Source organism: Hipposideros armiger, unplaced genomic scaffold (assembly GCF_001890085.2).
Source record: "Hipposideros armiger isolate ML-2016 unplaced genomic scaffold, ASM189008v1 scaffold_275, whole genome shotgun sequence".
Taxonomy (NCBI): domain Eukaryota; kingdom Metazoa; phylum Chordata; class Mammalia; order Chiroptera; family Hipposideridae; genus Hipposideros; species Hipposideros armiger.
This window is the reverse complement of record NW_017731625.1, coordinates 288,353-308,488: the sequence shown is the minus strand read 5'-3', so window position 1 is coordinate 308,488 and position 20,136 is coordinate 288,353. Positions and strand designations below refer to the sequence as shown.

Sequence of the window (20,136 nt, the reverse complement as noted above, 5' to 3'; positions counted from 1 at the left end):
GAGCGCAATGATGGTGCCAACTTGGGCCAGTGAAGCAACGTCCTCCACAACTAGACTGAAGAACAAAATGACAGCAACTTGTCTATTGCCCTTCCCCCAATTCCCCAGCACTGTTCCTATCCCCCCAATTCCCCAATAAAAATCTTAAAAAAAAAAAAAGTGAGCTGTGAGTAAGTAGTTCCATCACTGCCCCTCGTCCTCTGGGTCCATTCAGTTCAAAAACATTTATTGAGCACTTACTGTGCACTTGGCAGTCTTACTAAGACTTGGCAGTCTTAGGTGCTAAGGATGCAGAAGCCTTGTCCTCGGAGAAAGGACATTTTTTTTTTGTCTATTAAATAAATGATTCAAGTTTGAGGGATGCTGCATGCATTTTATCGATGGAGAGGGGCTGCTAGGAACATCTCTCCCATACCAACAAACCATTTATGGGCCTTTCCCTGCCTTAAACTTCCCATGGCTCCCACCTCCCTCAGATGGAAGACTAAAGTCCTTGTCTGGGCTCTCAAGACCCTGCTCAGGGACTCTCCGGCATCCACACCCTAGACTCTGACATGCAGGCAGCCACTTCCAGGGCACCAGCCAGGAGGTGGCGCCACAAGCTGGGGAAATCCGGCCAGGCAGAGATGATGAGGGGAGGGATCCCAGGTGACAGGGACAGCCCGGTCAAAGGTGTGGAGGTGAAACAAGGCGGGGTGTATCTTGGACTAGAGCAACGGGCTTGAGTGGACCTGTCTCCCTCCAGAGAGGGATCCACACTACCCACCTCCATGTCCTCTCCACTCAGGACCTGAAGCTCCCATTCATCTAGGAGGCGCAAGTGGTCACTGCACCTGCAGCCCCCCCTCTCTTCTTGGACCACTTGCAACCACGGTTTCCATGACAACGCCCTCTGTTCATCCTGGATGCCTTTGTCCCCAGGGCTCTGCCCAGCATCCTCTGCCCCTGCCCTGAGTCTAACGCATAGCTGTTGCTGCCACTGGACATCCTCTGGGGCCGGCCCTTGGACTCACACTGGGCTCTGCATGGGCCCCCAAAGTCCACCTCTTCTTTGTCCCTGAGTCAGAGACCTCCCCCTTACTTCCTCTAGACCTGACTCCAGCTCATGCTTGTGTCCCCAACCCCAAAAGGGGCCAGGAAGGGGTAAGCTGGACTCTGGAGTCCCCTCCCCAGCTTCATAACTCCAAACCACAGGCCCAGCCCAGAGAAGCATGCCAGAGCCTTGACCCCTGCTGTCTTCTTGGCCTGTGCCATGGCCCTGGGAGCCCCAGCCATCACAAGTAAGGAGGACAGATACCTGAGGGGGCCACCCAGCTCTGGCCAGTTCAGCATTGGTCCATATGCAGATCAGCAGGACCCAAACTCACTTCCCAGGGGGGCTGTGTCTTTTGCACATGAGAGTTGTTCAGGAAAAGAAATTAATATGACCATGAGTTCATCTCGATATATAAAGAGCTCCAACAAAAGTAAGTGTTTAGTAAAGGAAGCTATCATCATCATTGTCTTTGTGTCTGCTCTGACTGGGAAAGCCACCCAAATTCTCCATGGAAATACCCTTCAAGGAATATAGTTCAGGAGTTCTGGGTTCAAGACCAGCTTCTGTGCAGCCCCAGACAAACTAGGCTCCCCTCTCTGTGCGTTGGGTTGGAAAATGGAAACACCAGCCTCCACCCAGCCCACTCCTCAGGGCTTCAGGGAGCTTGGTTATTTGGGACCATGAAGTGCAGTTGCCTGTTTCAAAACTGGTCCTCAGACAGGAAGGAAATAGGCCTGGCTGTGGGTAGAACTGTCAGGGGCTACAAGAGCTATCATGAGGCTGCAATCCTGGCCCCACCGCTCCCTCGCTGTGCGACCTTGGACAGAGCACTTAACCTCTCTGTGCCTCAGGTTCTCCATCAGTAACATGGACATAGGAACAATACTGACATCCTCGGGTTGCTCTAGAACTAAATAAGGTTCCACACACCTGCAGCTTTGGGTGATACTTACACCAATGCCCCAGGGGCATGTGGCTGGGGGAACTTACCAAAGCCTGGGGACAGGTGCCAGGAAAACTGAGGCACAGTGAGAGCGAGTGACCTCCAGGGCCACAGGGACTGGCAGAGCCCCGGTTTGCCTGGGCAGGCAGCCCCCGGGGCCCCTGCTCTCCCCTCTTTGCCCTGTTTCCTCCTGTGCAATTGTGATAAACAACCCTGAGGCAATCAAGTCATTGGCTTTCCAGAATCACCGGTTCAGATCTGGGTGTTGCCTGTGGGGCCTGGTGGGGCCTCCGACCACAGGCCACAGCTGGGTTCCCCCTTTCTGGGCCATTGGGTAAGGGTGGGAGCCGCGGCCCTCATAGCTCTTGAGGGATCAACCAGCCTGTGTCAGCCATGGGGCATGGGGGCCGGGACCACTTGCTACTGACTGTGGCCACTACCCTGATGCTGTCCATAAGGACCCCAGGTATGAACCCCCAGGTGCCCCCCATCAGGGACCCCACTCAGGAACTCCCTAGGTACCCCAAGGCCCCCACCCAGACACACTGTTGAAACGTCCAGGTGCCCCACACATGCCCCAACCAGTTGATGCTACACAGCCCCCTACCTGACTGCCCTCTGGGGCCTCAGTAGGGAATGAGGCAGGAGGCTCAGCTGGGGTTTCAACCGGGCCCAGACCCAGGTTTTCTGGGGTGCAGGCCCCATCCCAGCAAGCTTGAGGGCCTTCTCTGTGCTTCTCGTCGCTCACTCACTCTGTGTCTCTCTGCATCTTTCCATCTGTCTGTCCATTTCTGCTTCTTTCTCTCCCAGCTTGACCCCTATGCCATATTGTGCCTGAGCTGCCACCATTAGCCCTTCTTCCTGCCCCTCCCTTGACACAGCCTTCGACTCCACCTGCAGGTTTCTGGGGGGCCCGGATCATTGGGGGCCGTGAGGTGACCCCCCACTCCCGTCCCTACATGGTGTCAGTGAGCTTTGAGGGCCAGCACCACTGTGGGGGCTTCCTGCTCCGCGCCCACTGGGTGGTCTCAGCTGCCCACTGCTTCAGCAACAGGTGAGCCCTTGGGGAGCCCTCCCCTTGCCCGCTGCCACTCAGGACCCTAGGATGCTGTAACTGCACTGCAGGTGTTCCTGATGTGGGCATTGCCACATTCCAGGTGGGGGCATAGGCAGGAAGATAGAACCCACTGCCTCTCAGATAGCAAAGAGTAAAGGGTGGGCAGTCACAAGAGACATGCTGAAGGAGCGACATTCATGACAATAAATAGGTGTTATCGCTGTGCTCGGTCTAAGTATATTGTTATAATAATTGCTAACATTAATATTGAAATTGTTGGAAGAAGAAATTATCCTATACTCTTTTAGGTTCTTCTGGCTCGTTTAATAATTAAATCTACATGAGACAGAGTAACAAGAGAAAGTAATCCAATTTAATACATGCATACATATTAAACCGCACACATGAGAGGTTCCAAGATGGACAGGGAACATGGGTGTATATGGCATCCTAAGCTAGGGACTAGGCCAGGCGTCTGGGGCAGGGGTCGGCAAACTGCAGCTCGCGAGCCACATGCGGCTCTTTGGGCACGTTCCGCCTCAAAAGTTTGCCAAACCCTAAAAGAGCCAATCCTGTCTCTCACAAAAATTTAAAAATTATTCGAGAGCCATAAATATATTTTTACATAATCACCATTATGTGAATAATATCCTTTAAAATTTTTATAAATGGAACTATGATAGTTTTATTTTCGTTTTCAATTTTACTTCAGGGCCACAGTTCGAGAGTTGCAGTTTGCTGACCCCTGGCAGCTCTTCTGTCTCAAAAGTTTGCCGACCCCTGGTCTGGGGCATCATAGGAGAGGAGGGTCATTCTCAGGCCGATAAGAAGAGCGGGTGCTCAGAAAGTAGAAGCTTGCCCTGCCCTCTAATAGGTCATAAAAAGTTATCTCTGCTGACAACACTCATTATGGGCAAGGTCCCCAATTTAGATTCCAGTGGGTAGTTAAAGGAGGGGCAGAAGTTTCTTGTGAGCCTGCAGGGTCTTGATGGCTCAGAATTCACACGCCAAAGAGGCACTTACTTGTTAGGGATCCAGTGTGGCCTCCTTCAGAGGTAATATTATAATTGAGGTGGGAATTACAATAAATGTAATAGGCATTCAATTCATTCTAAGCATAGTTTATAACAGTTATTAAAATTAATATTGCAATGATTACAGTTAATGCTATAATCGAGGTCAGAGTGGTGACAGACATAACAATTATTATTGCGGGGCTGGCATGAGGATTAAATGGATTGCTCCACCTCCATTTTGCAGATGGGAGACCGATGCCCACGACAGGTGGCGCTCACCCCAGTCTTGTTCACAATCCCCCTTCCCTTGCAGAGACCCCCAAACTGGCTTGGTGGTGCTGGGAGCCCATGCCCTGCGCACCTCAGAGCCCACCCGGCAGGTGTTCGGCATCTCAGCTGTCATCAGGCACCCCGACTATCAGCCCATGACCCATGCCAATGACATCTGTCTGCTGCAGGTGAGCTTCATGGAGAGGGGAACTGCACGTAGGTCTGGCCTGTCCCCGCCACCCCCATGATAATTGAACATGTTCTAAAAATAGTCAGAGGCTCTTGAAACACCTGAGTCAGGTCACGCCTTTGCTCCAATGTTCCCTTCTCAGGAAGTGTCCCTTTGTGTCCCCCCATCCTGCAACCTGCTCCTGTCCCCTCCTCATCCTTTCTCCTTGTTAAACCTTTCTTGTGTCCACCTGCTAGCAACACCTGTACATGTGCTACTTCACCATCCTTCACTGCCTCCTCCAGACCTTGAGGACAGGAATTTCCCCTCATTTATGGCCATTAATGACACACAGCAGGCCTCTGTGTTCAGGCTGAAAGAGGGAACAAGTGAGGCATTGCTGCCGTGAAAGACTCCAGTCCCTGTCCCCCGGCCTTTCGTGGGATTTTTTGGCAGGAAGTGGCTTCTCCTATAGATGTGAGTCCCCTCACACACGTAGTGCATTCTTTTGGACCCCTCCCTACAATTTCAGGCACCCCCAGGGCCTCCATTTTAAAGGGAGTACATACCAAACTTACCCTCCAAATGTGGTAAAAAATGAAAATATGGTAAAAAAGAAAAAAAACAAGCCCCTGGGAACAGGAGGGTCTAGGGTGTTGGGTTCTCCCAGCAAAAGAAAGGAGGCAGTGAGTGTCAGCAGCCAAAGTCTGGAACCCGCTGCTCTGATTCACCCATCTCATTGTGCCCATGGGGAAACCAAGGCTGGGGGACAGTCAGGGATGTGCCCAAGGTCAGGGTGTACCAAAACCAGAGGTCTGAGTCATTCATTCCAGAACTGTTCACTGAATGCCAGCTGTGTGCCAGTCACCGGGGACACAGCCATGAACAAATCCCAAGGCTGGCCCCCTTAGAGACTCCAGTCTAACAGCGTGGCAGCTGGGTAAACTGGCCTTGACAGGGGCACATGGGAGCCCAGAGGACACATCTATCCTAGCCTGGAGGAGGTGATGTCTAAGCTGAGACCTGAAGAATGGATGGGAAAGATGCTCCAGGCTGGGGGTACACTGTGAGCAAAAGCATGGAGGTGGGTCCAGACCATGGTAACAAATTCATTCTGACTGGAGGGAAGGGCTGAATGGTCAGCTGACAGGTTTTACCCTAAGGGCAATGGGGAGCTATAGGAGGGCCTAAAGCAGGGAAGAAGATGCTGGTTAGAAAGACTGTTTGGGCAGCTGGGGGAGTGAAAGAAGGCCACAGTCCTGGTATGAGGGGGTGAAGCCTGATGGGCGGGGGCCACGTGCTGGCAAAAACAGCAGGCCTTCTGACAACAGAATGATGCTGCTGTTGGTTTCTCTCCATAAGGGAACAGACTAGGTGTCACATATGGATAAACTGAGGCAGGAGCAGAGGTGACATTTGGGGGTGGTCTCTCCCTGCAGCTGAACAGCTCTGCCATCCTGGGTCCTGCAGTGGGGTTGCTGGGGCTGCCACAGAGGAGCTCCAGGCCACTCAAGGCTGGGACGCGGTGCCAAGTGGCCGGCTGGGGCTCTGTGTCCAATTTTGAGGAGCTGCCACCCGGGCTGATGGAGGCCGAGGTCCGTGTGCTGGGCCTGGACATCTGCAACAGCTCCTGGAGGGGCCAGCTGAGCCCTGCCATGCTCTGCACCCACAGTGGGGACCGCCGGTGGCGAGGCTTCTGTTCGGTATGCTATTCTTTGCCCTGCCCGCTTACAGAATGGGGAAACCAAGGCTCACAGAGAGGGTCAGTGCTGGACAGAGCCTTGGGAACTAAGTTCCAGCTCACCTTTACCAGAGGCACGACTGCTGCACCTGAGGCCCTGGAAGGACAGGTTATTGCCCAGGGTCACAGGGCTACGCTGTATGTCTGTGCAGGTTGTGCACTGCACAGAGCTAGAGTTGTGTATTTATTAACAGTGTCCTGTAGGTGGCAGTAGCAGATCTCAAAAAAGGAGCCCCTGCTCCCAGCAGCCAGTGCAGACTACTAGCAACACTCACCGGCAGAGTCTTTTGTTCCAGGCTAGAGAGGGGAAGGGTTCAGAACACAGATTCTGGAGCCCAACTGCCTGGGTTCAAATCCAGACTGTGTCCCTTCCCAGACATGCGGCTTTGGGAAAGTCACTTCTCTGGACCTCATTTTCTCCATCTATAAAACTGCCACTTCATAGTCAAAGTTAATTCCACAGGGTGGTAGGACCCAGAGGGAAGGCAAGGAGAGGGGAGGGAGCAGGAATTTCAGGGTAGGCATTCAGAAAGGCCTCTCTGAGGGCAGCACCTTAGAGCTGAGACTTGAAGGAGCCCTTAGCCCTGAGGGAAGGCATAGGCAGGGAAACCATCAGAGGGCTGCCGTGCACAAAGGGCCGCAGACTTGTATGTTTAGTCTTTGCTGTAAGAGCACAAGGGGGCCATGGAAGGGTTTTGGGGCAGGGAAGGGTCCTGGTGGGATTTCCATGTAGAAGCTCCTTCCCAGGAAGTGAGGCTGAGAGAGAGACCTGGCCTTCCTGTCCACCCCTAGGCAGACTCCGGGGGGCCCCTGGTGTGCAGGAACCAGGCCCATGGCCTTGTCTCCTTTTCTGGCCTCTGGTGCGGTGATCCCAAGACCCCTGATGTGTACACGCAGGTGTCCTCCTTCATCACCTGGATATGGGACGTGATTCAGCAACACCCGCATGGCCTCCAGCCCAGCCCCTTCCCCTGCACTACTGGGGCCTCCAAAAGAGCTGCCTGGGTACAGCACTGGGTACACAAATGAGATGGTAGCCCATGCAGACAGCTCCAGCCTGGAAAATTCCATGGCTGGGGCAGGGAGTCCACAGGGCCCCCCAGACCCAGTAAGCCCGGGGTGGGGGGCTGAGCATTAATTCCAAACAAAGAGGGCCAAAATAACTGAATAAAATGTTAACTAACCAGAAGCAATGGTCCACCCACATTCCTGAAGCTTCTCCTTGGCCTCAAGGTGGCTGAGGGTATGGCTAGGCCACTTTCTCCAAGCAACTCCCTCGGCCTCCTTTCTCTGCCACCCACCCAACCCCACCTGCCTCAGCCCTCTCCCTGGCTGCTGTTCACTGCCCGGAGGTGGACACTGAAGCTCAAGGACATCTGGTGGCTGCCCCAAGGACATACGCCCGAGTCTATCCCCCAGAAGTTTCCGTAGCCCACTACTCACCACCCTAACAGCAACCCAGGCTCCAGGTTAGTAATCCCCTACCAAAGTGGGCAGTACAGAGGCTCAGAGAGAGAGGGGCAGACCAGGCCTGAACCCCAAGGTGGCTTTTTACAGTCTTTATTTCTTTGGTGAGGCAGGACCCCAGGGCAGGGGAGGTTGCCTTGTCCAGGGGGCTTGGGCAAACCCACTACTCAAGGGCACTTTTCTGGGTGTCACACATAAGGCACTTCCTGGGGGCTAGGAGAGGGTGAGTACACTGTCCCCCTGTGCTCCTTGCCCCAAATCTGAGGAGCAGGGTCCCTGCCCTGTAGGGTCTCCACATCTGGTCAGAGCTACTGGTCTACATGAAGGTGGGGGAGGGGGGAGGGGGGGTTGGCATTGAGCAATTGCCCAGGAAGAATGGAGGGAATTGGCCCTAGGCCAGCATTGGGTGGGGGTTGAAACCCCTGAGCCTGGCTAGTGGGTGAGGAGGGTCCAGCTGGGAACTGGGCCTAGAGGCCCAGCAAGGGCAGGTTTGGTGGCACTGAGGGGGCCTGGGTCTGGACCTCACTTGTGGACAGGGCAGCGGGTACTAGAGGTGCTGCTCAGACACATGACTCCAGAAGGCCTTGGCATCTACACCCCACCTGGGTCAGTGGGTGAGCAGGGGCTCCTGGGTCCCACCCTCAGTAGATTGGGCACCACTGGACATAGTGCCCTGTTCTAGCTGATGCTGGTGGCTCTATGCTAGGAGGCCTGTGTCAGGAGGCACAGATAGTGCCCCCCCGCCCAGGGGACAAACTAGGCTTTTCTCAGGGGCCTTCACAGGACCTACTGGCTAAATGGAAGCAGTAGGGAAGGAAAGCCCTGGATTCTTGGGCTGGTAGGCAACAGAGGCTGCTTTCTTGGCCTGTGCTGGGTCTGGGCATATTCATCTATATACACCCAGGCTGTGGACCCCCTCCTCACTCCTAGTCCCTGTTCTAGAAGGCTGGGATGCCTTTTCATTAATTGCTGGCAGAGAATCTCCAGCCCTCTCAGTGGTGTCTATAGTTAATAGCTATTCTGAAGAGAGCAGAAACGTGATGTTCTCCTGGGCTGTAGGGTGCCTGCGGACAGGGCCCCACCCACCAGCACCACTCCCAGGCCACCATCTCCTAATCCTTCCAAGATATCGTGTGTATGTGTGTGTGTGTGTGTGTGTGTGTGTGTGTGTGTCCATGGCTTCCCCAGTGGTCCGGTCCAGGCTCTGGGGAGTGTCCATGAGACATAAATTAGGCTCTGCTATGGCAATAAATAAAATGGGAGGCCTTGAATGCCAGGCTCAGGCCGCCCTGCAGGTCACACGAAGTTCTCCTCCTCTGACTCTGACTCTGCATCTGACCTCTCGGGGATGCCTGCAGAGCAGGAGAAACAAACAGAGAAATGGGGGCGCAGAGAGGGGCTGGGGGTTAGACCCCGACGCTGCTCCCCACCCTGCCCCGCACCTGTGCAGCTGCCCGGGTGGCGCACGCCAATGGAGCGGCCCAGAAAGCAGGTAGCTTGGCGGAGGTGGCACGAGGACACGTAGGTGATGTTGTTGTTGCCGCAGAGCTCCTGGCCAGGGCTGGAGGGCGCGGGGCAGGGTGCTGAACGACACACCACGCAGTGGGCGCTGCCAGTCTGGTCCACTACGCACGACTGCGGCCGCGGGCACACCACGTGCGCGCACGACTCTGCGGGCGGGGCGCCAGGGTTGGTCAGAGGCGCCACGGCGACCACGAGCCCCGCCCACAACCCTGAGTCCACCCCTAGGCCCCGCCTCTCTGTTTTTTCCAGAAGCCACACCCTTTCCACTAGTTACCCCAGCCTTGATTCCACCATCAAGCCCTGTCCCCTCTGCGTGTGCCAGAAGCCAAATCCCTTCTAGGAGACCGCAGTCCACAGCCCAAGTCCACCCTCAAGCCCCGCCCCCTCTGATTGCACCCAGAAGACCCTCGGAGTAACGCACCCATAACTCTTACCCCACGTGAGCTCCAGAATCCAACTTTTCAAACCTCCACCAGACTCTTCCTTATTCTCGACCCCACAAAAGACCTACTCTAGTGACACTCTTGGGAGTATAGGCTCCCTTTATTCGACTCCGCCCACTACCAAGCCATCTAGGCTCCGCCTATCATAAGGCCCGCCCCAACCCGCGAGCCCCCCTACAGAACACTACCAAGCGCGCAGGACTGGAGGCCCCGCCCCTCTCGCAGGCTCCCCCACCACGTACTGCGACAGCGGCCCGGGTACATGACGCGCAGATCCAGGTGGCCGCGGCAGCGCGCGGCGCGCAACTCGCACTCATCACGGTAGGTGGCGCCGTCCGAGCCGCAGACCTGCAGGCGCGCGGGGAGTTCCGCGCATTCGGGCGCGCACTCGCAGCGCGGGCGGCCCCCCAGCATGCGGCACGCTTTTTCGGGGCCGCACTCCACGCCCTCACACGAATCTGCGGACGCACGACGCGCGCGCGTGGGCTGAGGCGCGTGGCCAGCGGTCCTCTGAGCCCACGGCGCCCCCGCCCCCTGTTCTGAAGGACAGAGGCCAGGCTGGAGTGGGGGGCGGTCTGATTAGGGGTCTGGGTGCCGGGTCCACTGTGGACGAGATTTAGCTACGGCCCGCGTGGACCGCTGCTCCTGAGGCTGGGGGCTGGGCTCAGCGTGGGCGGAAACGGCGTCTCTGCCCGGAACATGTGGGCCCAGAAACCGGCTTCCAGCCTCCCTCCCCCACCCCCCCACCCCCCCAGTCCCGCTGCGCAGTTGGGTCACAGGCTCCGGCTAACATCTGTTCCCTGATTTACTTGCGTTTCTGGGAAGGCGGGCGGGGGGCCCCGGCTGCGTCAGCTCAGGGGTGGGGTAGGGGGCTCCACCCCGTCCAGGCGCGGGTCTGGGGAGGACCGGCAGCGTCTGTTCCCTGTGCCTGCCAGGACCTCCCCGGAGGAGGCGACAGGGAGGGCGGGGCGTCGGCGCCAGGCATGAAGCTCATTTCCTGGGGAGGGGGCCTCCCACAGCCCGAGCAGTCTGAATTAGGGGTTACCCACGCCCCGCAGCTCCATATCTCAGGTAGGGAAACGGGTCTGACTAGGGGGAATCTCTCTCCGGTCTCCCCCTCCACTCAGGCTTGGGACCTTCAGAAATGCAAATCAGATCCCACTAATGGCTGCTCTCCTGCCTCTCAGTCCCTCCCAGGCTCATTGCAGCCTCACAGCGACCCTATGAGGTCATGCCGTTTTTTCATTATTTTACAAAATGGGAAACTGAGGCACTGTCACAGCTGTGAGTGGAGGAGAGCACCTCAGCATAACTAAAGTCCAGATCCCGGATGGACCCCTCTCTCCCCCAAGTTCTGTTGCTTGTAGGTCTGGAGGGCAGACTGAGCATTCCAGCCTCAGTTTCCCTGTGTGTAAAGTGGGGCTGATGGTGGGACCCACCTTACAGGGTGAGCATAAAATGAGCTGATGCTCCTAAGAGAATGGCCGGCGCCCCCATGTCTGTTGCCCTGCCGGACATGTGGGCTGCACCTGGGTGCCTCCACCCACACACACATCTGGAAACGCTCCTTCCATGTGGCTTCATGCAAGAGGGAACAGAAGTGGGGGACTAAGTGTCCCTTCCCAAGGCCAGATTTGGGGAGGCGTTCCTAGACCATCTCATGCCCAGGCCAGGCACTTTGAAGTCTGTCCTCCCAGAAGCCAGAGGGGTTTCTGGAATGAGCCAGGGCACATGACAGTGAGTTCAGGACCACCCAGCCAGGCTGGTCTGGGATTAATCACATCCCAGCGGCCAGCCAAGCTCCTCAACTTGGCCTTCAGGTCTGCAGCCCTCAGCTCCAGCCTCCTCCCTGTTCCCCTGCCCTGACCCCATCCTAGGGTCTCATCCCAAGCCATAGTCTCTGCTAATGCTCACCCCCATACCTTGTCCAGCTTGCAAACTGCTAATCATCTCCCAACACCCTGGCTCAAATGCCCACTTCCTTCAAATCATGTCCCCGTGCCCCCCTTCTGAGTCCCTATAGGTTCAGCCCTGACCACAGGCACCTGGGAGTGGCCCTAACCCCTTCTCCAGGGCAGAGAATAGATCTTGACTTATTCAATCCTTAAAGAGCTCCTAGTCTGATGGAGAAGGCAGCATTTCTCAGAATGTGGTCCATTAAACATGCAACTTTGGCCCACCACAGACCCCTGGAATCGGGGGGGGGGGTTAAGGGCAGATAAGGACAGTTGAGAATGCTGAGTGTGGGGTCACAAGCCAGAATGGTCAGTCGGGAAAATCGCCTTCCCAGGAGTGTAATTCAACCAGATGGGGTGCAGGCGGGAAGGCCATCCTGGCAGAGGCCTTGGCGTAAGCAAGGCCTAGAGGCTGGAAACCAAGCTGGGGAGTGTTCAGAGCTTCTTTCTAAATGCTCAGCTCAGGGAGGCTGAGGCCTGGGACCCCTTCACAACTGCTCCTCCCAGCAGCCTTGATCTTCTGCACACTCCCGAGATGGGGAGCTCACTCCCAGCCATTCCACATTCAACTACAGTGACCCTGGCCTGTGGCTGATGCCCAGGGTCTCACCTTTGCAGGGGAGGCAGTGGACGAGGCCCAAGAAGCCCAGGAGACTGATCTTGTTCCCGGGGTGGGTGAAGTTGGACCAGGCAGTGTCGATGCTGCCGGAAGCACAGCACTCAGCCTGGCTCACATCGGTCTTCAGCACGAGGCTGCAAGTGGCCTCTCGGCCCTGCTGGAGCCAGCAGACACCACCTGTGGATAAGGGGGGCCATTTCTATGGGGCCAGAGGTACCCTCGTGCCACTCCTGACACCCAGGCCTTGACCTTCCACCCAGCTCTTGCCCCCAGGGATGCATATAGCCAGTGCTCAGTAATTACGGAGGGGTAAGCTGCCCACAAGCGGAGAAGAGGGGCTCTGGATCCTTGTGGGATCCTTCTCTCTGAGCTCCAACCCCCACATTGCTACACTGCCAACCCTCACTCATCTTGGGAAGCCCCCTCACCCCCACTCAGGCCTGGCATCCTGCCCCATCAGTCAGACACCCAGAGCTGGACATGTCAGGATCAGTGGGCCCTGGAGCTACCTGTCCCAGCTCTGTCTTCTGTCTAGACAGTGCCCAAGGGCACTTGGAGCCCACCTCACTTGGCAGCCCCCCCCCCCCTGCCTGGCCTGCCTCTTACTCATTCCATCTTGGGAACATTCCCCTTGCATGAGCTCACTGTCTCCCTGGGGACATGGCCTTCGGGGAGGGGGCTCAGCTCTCCCCTCCCTCCTTGCAGTGCTGGGGTGGGGCTGCCGGGTAGGGTGAGAGATGACCTGTTTCCTCACCCTTAAGTAGGGGCAGGAATGGTCACAACCCCCAATGCAAGAGAGCTCACTGGTTCCCAGGCTCTGTACTGAGTGCCTCCCAGGGACCAGCTCTGGGAACTCAGCACTTTGGCACTCATAAAAGGGGAAACTGAGGCCCGGAGTGGGGATGTTACTTGCCTGGCTGGCGTATCCTGACAAGTGGCAGGTTTGGCATTCTAATGACCGTCTGCCTAAGCCAGACCCAGGGAAGATATGAGGACCCAGCTGGAGGTTCTGGATCCAGCCACCCAGCCCTGCCTCTCTGGGGCGTCAAAACCCAGATCGTCTGGGTTCGGAATCTTGGCTCTGCCATTTATAAGCTGTGTGACCCTGTGCCTCATTTTCCCCATCTGGAAAACAGGCATGATAAGCGTTCCCACACAATTAGGCTGTTGTATCAATTCAGGGAGGGAAGAGGTAAACACTAAGCACTCAATAAATGTCAGCAGTCATTGTGACTATTCTTGATCACAATTGTGAGAGTCACATCTGTCTGTTCTGCTGACCTCCTGGCGACCCTCCTTCAGGTCTTTTGGGACTGGGGGAGAGGGAGCCCCAAGCCCTCCCAGATTCAACCTGCATTGGCCGCTGGTCACTGCACTCTGCCCCCAGATGCCGCCGACTGCCACCGCCGCAGCGACCCCCAACATCCCCACCGCCAGAATTCCCCCGCAGGGCCACGTGGGTGGCCCACCCCGCCCGCTCCTTCCGGCTGCCCCACTCACCGGGCGCGGGGTTCCCTGAGCCCATGGAGCCCACGAAGCCCACGACCCAAGCCAGGGCCCCCCAGGGCAGTGGCCACAGTGGCCCGAGCGCCCCGGGACGCATGGCGAACTCAGAGACAGTGGCGGTGGCCCCGGCGTCGGACGCGCGGGCGGCGGCAGGGAGGGCGGCGACACCGACTTCCAAGCGCGCGGCAGCCGGGCGCTCCCTATAAAGGTCCCACCGACCGCGGGCGGGGCGGGGCCGGGCTGGGGCGGGGCGCGTGAATGGTGGGGCGCGAGGCAGAATCGTGCGCGATGTGTGCAGGGGCTGGGCCTGGCCACCCAGGTGGCAGCTGGTGGCGGGCAGGTCCGACCTGGGAGCCAGAGAATTTATCTGGGAAGGTGTGGCTTTGGGGCCGAATTCTGACCGTGGGTTTGAGTTTGAGGTGTCACCGTGCGTTTGGGGGTCTTCAGCTGTAGGGATGCTGCTGAGCTAACTGGTGACCCACGGCAACATGTCTATGGGTCTGCGTTCCATGTTGTGGATTGCATGTGGTCCCTTTCGTGGTCCAAGTGTGGTCTGCTAATGCCTCAGACCACCCACCAGGTTACCTGGCTGCCGGAGCCAGTGGGCACAGCTGGGTGTGATCAAATGGGAAGGGAGGTTGGGTGCTGCAGGGAGAGACCCAGGGACACAAATAGTCCCGGCAACAGCAAGACTGTGGTAATCATACCACAAAACTTCCGAAGTGCCTACCATGTGCCTGGCCTTTGCCCCTCACACCCTGGGAGACTGTGCACTCCCTCCCCTCACCTTTGCAGATAGTGCCCCCCAGACTGCACCCGCAAGAACTTACTGTTTTAGGGAGATTTCCTCCTGTCTCCTCAGGTCCAGCTCCCTGGGATCCTGGGTGTCCACGGTTTATGACAGTGACATCAGCGTGAGCCTTGGAAGTAAGTGCACAGTGTCCTCAGTGCAGCTGGACACTTCCTATTTTGGAACTAATCCCTTCTGCTGTGGGGGCCTCCCAAATTATCAAGGCACCCTCTAAGTGCTCATGGGTTATGTGCAGCCCCCTCTGTATTTATGCTCCTAAAATAATTAATGGAGCCTGCCAAGTGGCTCGTTGGTTAAGAGTTGGCTTGGGAGTGTGAGCTCTGAGCAGCAGGGCCGCTGGTTCAGATCCCACATGGGCCAGTGACGCTGTGCCCTCTCCAGCTAAGATGGTGAACAATAGCTCGACCTGGAGCTGGGCTGCCATGAGTCGCTGGCGACAGCGCAGGCTGCAGTGGGCTGCTGTAAGCTACCATGAGTGGCTGGCAGCCAGCGTGAGCGGCCGGCAGCCGGCATGAGCTGCTGTGAGTGGCCATCCAATGGTCGGCAGCTGATCTGCCTCAGCCGGAAAGAATGCAATGATCACAATACCAATATAGGCCAGTGAAGCAACATCCTCCACAACTAGACTGAAGACCAAAAGGACAGCAACTTGTCTGTTCCCCTTCCCTGATTCCCCAACGCTGTTATCTCCCCCAATTCCCCAATAAAATCTTAAAAAAAAAAATTAATGACCATCTTCTAGTGGCAGGAACTGTTGCAGGGTGCGGGGGTACGAGGGTGACCTAGGCAGATCCCATCCCGTCATCACTGAACTCATGGTTTGCAGGGGCCATTGACAACAAATCATATAGACAAACAAATTAATATATAACTTCAAAGAGTGGTAAATGTTTTCAGGAAAATTAAAAAGATGGAGAGCAACTGGATATTCGCCTCTGCTTCATCACCACCCTTTCCTGCTTCTGCCTCCTCCCCAGGTGTGGAAATTGAAGGTCCCTGTAGCCACACAGCACAGCCCCGGCTCTGCACATACAGGAACTTATACCAGCAAATGCCATGCCCAGACCCTTTTCTCCACCTGAGCTGCCCAGCCTGACCTATGTCCCTCAGCCAGTGACCAACGGCCATGTCACTGGCCAGTGGCACTGAGGGAAGATGCCCAGCTGTTTCAACGTGACCTTGGCCTCTGACAGTCTGAGGGGATTCTCCCCTGGTTAGGGAATGGGGCAATGATGGGACTCTGTGTTCTCACCAAGGGTGTGCGGGGGCTGGACAGTGCAACCTTGGCCGAGATCTGACCCTGCTGTGGCTTGGACACCCAGCCTGGGCTGTGCAAATCAAAAGGTTATTGTCGGCCTGATGTAGGTTGTAAACAGAGGCCAGCTGCCAGCAGCTTCCTGCTCCCTAGCCTGGTGTGTCTTCCCAATGCAGAGCCTGTGTGCTGAGTGACCTCAGGTAAGTCACTGGCACTTACTGGGGAGCCCCCTCCTCCCCTTTGCAGTCTCTTCCATTCATGCCCTCCTCTTCACCTTGACCCAGCCTCGGCCTCATACCCTGCATCCCATTACCTTCCTCAGCTGCCATAGGCTTCTCCCCAACTCAAACACCCACCATGATTCCCCCGTGGCCCCTGCTCACCACCCCAGGCTTCTCTCTGCCCCAGACCCCACAGGTAAACAGGCAGTGACAATGCAGTGTGATCACAGCTGTGATGGAGAATGCCCCAAGGCTATACCTGACCCAGCCTGAGGGGAACTGAGGAAGACTTCTCAGGGGAGCAAGACATTTAAATTGAGACTTGGAAGTTGGACTGAATGGTGGGGAGAGGGAGCAGGGGGTCGGTGTATGAACAGAAGTACAGTAATGGGATGTTTGTTCTACAAGTAAAAGAAAGCCCAGCTCAAAGGTGGTCGGTCCCCTGAGATGACTGGTCTTAATCCCTGGGCTCTGTGAATATGTCACCATCGATGGAATCTTTGCATCTCGGATTGAGTTAAGGAATTTCCGATGGGAAGATGATCCTGGATTACCTGGTGGGCCCAGTGTCATCCCAGAATCCTTAAAAGCAGAGACGTCTCTCTCTATGGTTAGAGAGATGCTACATGAGAAGGACGTTACCCACCATCACTGGCTGTGATGATGGAGGAAGGGACCGCAAGCCAAGGAATGTGGGTGACCTCTGGAAACTGGAAAAGGCCAGGAACAGATTCTCCCCTTGAGCCTCTGGAAAGGAATGCTGCTCTGCCGATACCTTGATTTTCACTTGGTGAGACCCATGTTGGACTCCTGATCTCCAGAACTAGAAGAGAAAGATTTAGTTGTTTTACACCAGCAAGCTGGTGGTGATTTGTTACAGCAGCCATAGGCCACTAATACAAGCGGGCACTGCCCAATGGGTTTAGTGTGTTGCCACAGCGATCCAGTCTCTGCCAGGCTAGAAACAAACCAGGGTGTGAACACAGGTTGTGAAGGCAGGTGGCAGTACAGAGACCCTGGGAGCAGGAAGGTTGTGGGGTCTCCAAAGGTGACCCTGAGGCCTGGAGGGAGAAGGAGGTGTCTGTGGAAGCCCAGTGGCTGTGCCACATTGGCCAGACCACGAGTGCCCTCTGTGTGCCTCTGTTTTTTCATCTGTGAAATGGGCATAGATTCCAGTACTGCAGATTCCAGCCAAGACAGCAGGGACAGTGCCTCGGGCACAGTGAGGGCATGACATGTGTGCATGGATTCTTATCAACCGATGAGTGTTTGGCTAGGGCAGTTGCGTGATGAGTCTTCTTTGCCACGCACCACTATACTGTGATGCAGGCACCTCCTTTACAGAGGCTGGAGAAAAGGAAGTCACTTTCTGGGGGTCACGAAGTCCCACAGCATTGGGACTGGAGTCACACCAGGTAGGCAAGATTCTGGGACCTGTGTGTGGAGCTGAGGGGCAGGGCCCTTCTCTCTCTGGACTGGACAATGTGGACTGGCCCCTTGGTCGTAGCTGGCAACCTCCCTCCTGGCCCCAGCATGCTCCAGGCAGAGGGGAAGTCCTCTGCAAAGGGGCAAAGGTGGGGAGAGCTGGGGATCTATAATCACAGTTGCCATTTACAGAGCAGCCTCCCTGGGAGTCCTCTGGGTGCGGGTGAGAGGCCCATTTTACAGATGGAAGACTGTGGCTCAGAGGGCTCTCTGTCCTTGTCCCACAGTGTCTGAAGGGGAAGGCACAACCATGTTGTGGGTATGGCCTTGGCCTGGCAATATGAGGAGGCACATAGCTCTGCTTCTGCCCTGGGTCTGAGGGAGAAGACACAGCTTTGGCCTGAGTCTGAGGGAGGAGGCATGGCCCTGCCCTCGGTCTGACCGGGGAGGCACCGCTGTACTCTAGGTCTGAGTAGGGAGGCATGGGCCTGCCCTGGGTCTGAGGAAGGAATCATTGACCTGCCCAGGGTCTGAGGAAGGAGGCATGGACTGCCCTGGATCTGATGGGGGAGGCACAGCCCTACCCTGGGTCTGAGGGGAGAGGTATGGCCCTGCCCTGGGTAATCTTAAGGGGGAGATATGGCCTTTGTTCTGAGGGTCTGTAGGGGCCAGGCCCCACTCAACCTCCACTTTCAAAGCCTTTCCAAGGAAATTTCCCTGGGAAACTATTGAAACCTGTGTCTTGCGGTGCCTGGCAGTCGAAGAGCCTCTCAAGTCTGTCCCATAAGTGGCAGCAACAAGGTGGCCACAGGTCACAAATGGATGCTGGAGGCCTCAGAAACTCAGGGCCGCTGGGCTACGTGCATGACCAAATATGAGCCTCAGTCTTCTTGTCATAAAACGGGGTCATAATTGTCCCACCGCATCGCATGGTGCTTGTGTGAGGATTAAACTTCAGGCCTGGCACCTCCTGAGCTTGTCATTTTGAAACATACGTAACTGTGTGTTCTCGTTCCCACCGCATTCCCAGAGCCCTGCCTGGGCCAGACACACAGCAGGCACTCACTAAATGTTGTTATTCGAGACTATCGAACACCTACTGTATGCTGGGTGTTGGCCTCACTTATTGGGAGACATCATTGATAACTCCTGGATTATAGGATGGCTGTGGGGAAAGAAATCAGGGTGCTAAGCAATGGGGTGAAGTGGGGGATAGGGCTCCCCTAGGAAGGGGTCGGGCAACCTGAGAAGCAGGGAAAGAGAAGAGATAGTGGGAGGGGCACTCCCAACAGAGAGCATGGTCAGGCAAAGGCTCTGAGGTGGGATCCAGCTTGGCCCACCCCAGGGGGCCAGTGAAGCTAGGTTGAGGAGGTGTGAGTGAGGGACAGATGACCTTAGGGCAGGCACTAGAGCCCACTAAGGGACTGGGCAACAGAGGCCTGAAGCAAAGGACCGACCCTCCAGGGACCTGGGGCGGGGTGGGGGTGGGGTGGGGGGAGTGGTTCCTGGATTCCCAGTGATGGGGCCGGCGCGCACTCTAGTGGTCAGAGCAGGAATGGCTTGGAATTACCTGTGAGCCTTGAAGGGAAGAAGACCGTGGCTGGGCGGGGTCCTGTCCTTAGCCTCCTGACATTCAAAACCCGTTTCATACACAGGGTCCAGTTTTTAATTCCACAACGCCCTGGCTCCAATGCCTCTTTCTCCAACCTACTCCCATTAATTCCTCAAAACCTGGCATCCAATGCCCCTTCCCCTACGAAGTCCTGTCTGTCTCCCCAGGCAAAACCAGGACCACCCTAGAGTCCCACCCTTTCGCTGAACATCAAGGGTGGGGGCGGGCGGGGGGGGGCGCGCGTCTGCATCCATCTCTGTTTGCTGCAGCCATGGAGTATTTCAGACCACCATTTTCACTGTCGTTTCTCCTGCTGTGTCCTTGCACCTAGCACAGGGTCTGGCATGCAGCAGTTGCTCAATGAATGTTTGTTGAGTGGATAAAGAAATAAATGCATGATTGGACTGGAATTTCCATTGATCCAGGATGGGCCTCCTGTCTGTATTCATTCACCGAGTGTTTATGGACTGCCTGGGAGGAGACACTGTTATGAGTTCAGCCGAGAACAAAATACAAACATCTCATCTGCTGTGGAGCTGACCCTACATTTCATCATGTGAAAATAGGTGCTACTGAGGAGGGCATCTCAGTAGGTGAGACATTTGAATGACGTGAGGAACGCCATGCGGGTGTCTCAGGGAACAGGGCACCGGACAGAGAGGGGCACAGCCAGTGCAAAGGCCGGGAGATAACAGCGCGCTAGTCGCGTCCCAGGATCAATGAGGACAGTGAAGGGAGAGAGTGGGACTTGAGGTAGGAGAAATTATGAGGGAAATGAGGGCTTTTGCAGGTTTGGAGAAGAAAAGCTCGACCTCGTTACGCTCAGGTCCGGCTCTTCGGCCTCCACCGCTCCCAGACCTGGCCCCGCCCCCTGCACGGCGCGCAGCTCAAAAGACACCCGTTTCTAGTTTGCCCCTCCGCGGCCACCGTCGCCGGCACACTGCTGCCGTGCGCGCTGCTCGTCCTGCTCCCGCGCGCCCCGCTCCGCCCCACGTCGTGCGTGCCGTGCGTGTGCGTCCGCGGGCGCGTCGGCCGGCGAGGGAGCTGCAAACGGCCGGCGGCGGGT

The 20,136-nt window shown here is 56.4% G+C and overlaps 2 protein-coding genes and 1 long non-coding RNA gene across 8 annotated transcripts; 2 read left to right on the top strand and 1 right to left on the bottom strand.

Annotated features, from left to right (window-relative positions):
• The first annotated feature begins 2,332 nt into the window (after positions 1-2,332).
• Positions 2,333-7,684, top strand: PRSS57 (serine protease 57). 2 transcript variants are annotated; one of them, XM_019657216.1, is made up of 5 exons: positions 2,333-2,445; positions 2,880-3,033; positions 4,366-4,510; positions 5,931-6,194; positions 7,025-7,684. In XM_019657216.1, exons 1-5 carry the CDS (start codon positions 2,373-2,375, stop codon positions 7,259-7,261), a joined length of 873 nt encoding a protein of 290 aa, XP_019512761.1. In that variant the 5' UTR covers positions 2,333-2,372; the 3' UTR covers positions 7,262-7,684. The 2 variants fall into 2 exon arrangements, with proteins under 2 accessions (XP_019512761.1, XP_019512760.1); XM_019657215.1 differs by having other exon boundaries at positions 5,931-7,116.
• A 92-nt stretch (positions 7,685-7,776) lies between these two features.
• FSTL3 (follistatin like 3) lies at positions 7,777-13,927 on the bottom strand. Of its 5 annotated transcripts, none has more exons than XM_019657207.1 (6): positions 13,741-13,927; positions 12,232-12,417; positions 10,476-10,604; positions 9,909-10,205; positions 9,142-9,369; positions 7,777-9,051 (listed from the first exon to the last, which is right to left on the bottom strand). In XM_019657207.1, the coding sequence occupies exons 1-6, from the start codon at positions 13,841-13,843 to the stop codon at positions 8,996-8,998; spliced, it is 999 nt and encodes a 332-aa protein (XP_019512752.1). In that variant the 5' UTR covers positions 13,844-13,927; the 3' UTR covers positions 7,777-8,995. The 5 variants fall into 5 exon arrangements, with proteins under 5 accessions (XP_019512752.1, XP_019512753.1, XP_019512755.1 ...); XM_019657208.1 differs by having other exon boundaries at positions 9,909-10,124; XM_019657210.1 differs by lacking the exon at positions 10,476-10,604.
• LOC109390583 (uncharacterized) lies at positions 9,901-18,916 on the top strand. Its single transcript, XR_002125604.1, has 3 exons — positions 9,901-9,987; positions 14,609-14,673; positions 15,535-18,916. It is a non-coding gene; the product is annotated as an uncharacterized LOC109390583 (long non-coding RNA).
• Positions 18,917-20,136: the final 1,220 nt, after the last annotated feature.

Excerpts from the sequence above, each read along its gene's own strand:
- PRSS57 (XM_019657215.1), top strand. The coding sequence starts at position 2,373 with ATGGGGCATGGGGGCCGGGACCACTTGCTACTGACTGTGGCCACTACC. Across the intron at positions 3,034-4,365 it reads GCCCACTGCTTCAGCAACAG|AGACCCCCAAACTGGCTTGG; the intron begins GTGAGCCCTTGG and ends CTTCCCTTGCAG. Across the intron at positions 4,511-5,930 it reads ATGACATCTGTCTGCTGCAG|CTGAACAGCTCTGCCATCCT; the intron begins GTGAGCTTCATG and ends CTCTCCCTGCAG.
- FSTL3 (XM_019657207.1), bottom strand. The coding sequence starts at position 13,843 with ATGCGTCCCGGGGCGCTCGGGCCACTGTGGCCACTGCCCTGGGGGGCC. Across the intron at positions 10,605-12,231 it reads CCACTGCCTCCCCTGCAAAG|GTCCTGGCAGGCACAGGGAA; the intron begins GTGAGACCCTGG and ends TCCTCCGGGGAG. Across the intron at positions 10,206-10,475 it reads CCGCCTTCCCAGAAACGCAA|AACAGGGGGCGGGGGCGCCG; the intron begins GTAAATCAGGGA and ends TCTGTCCTTCAG.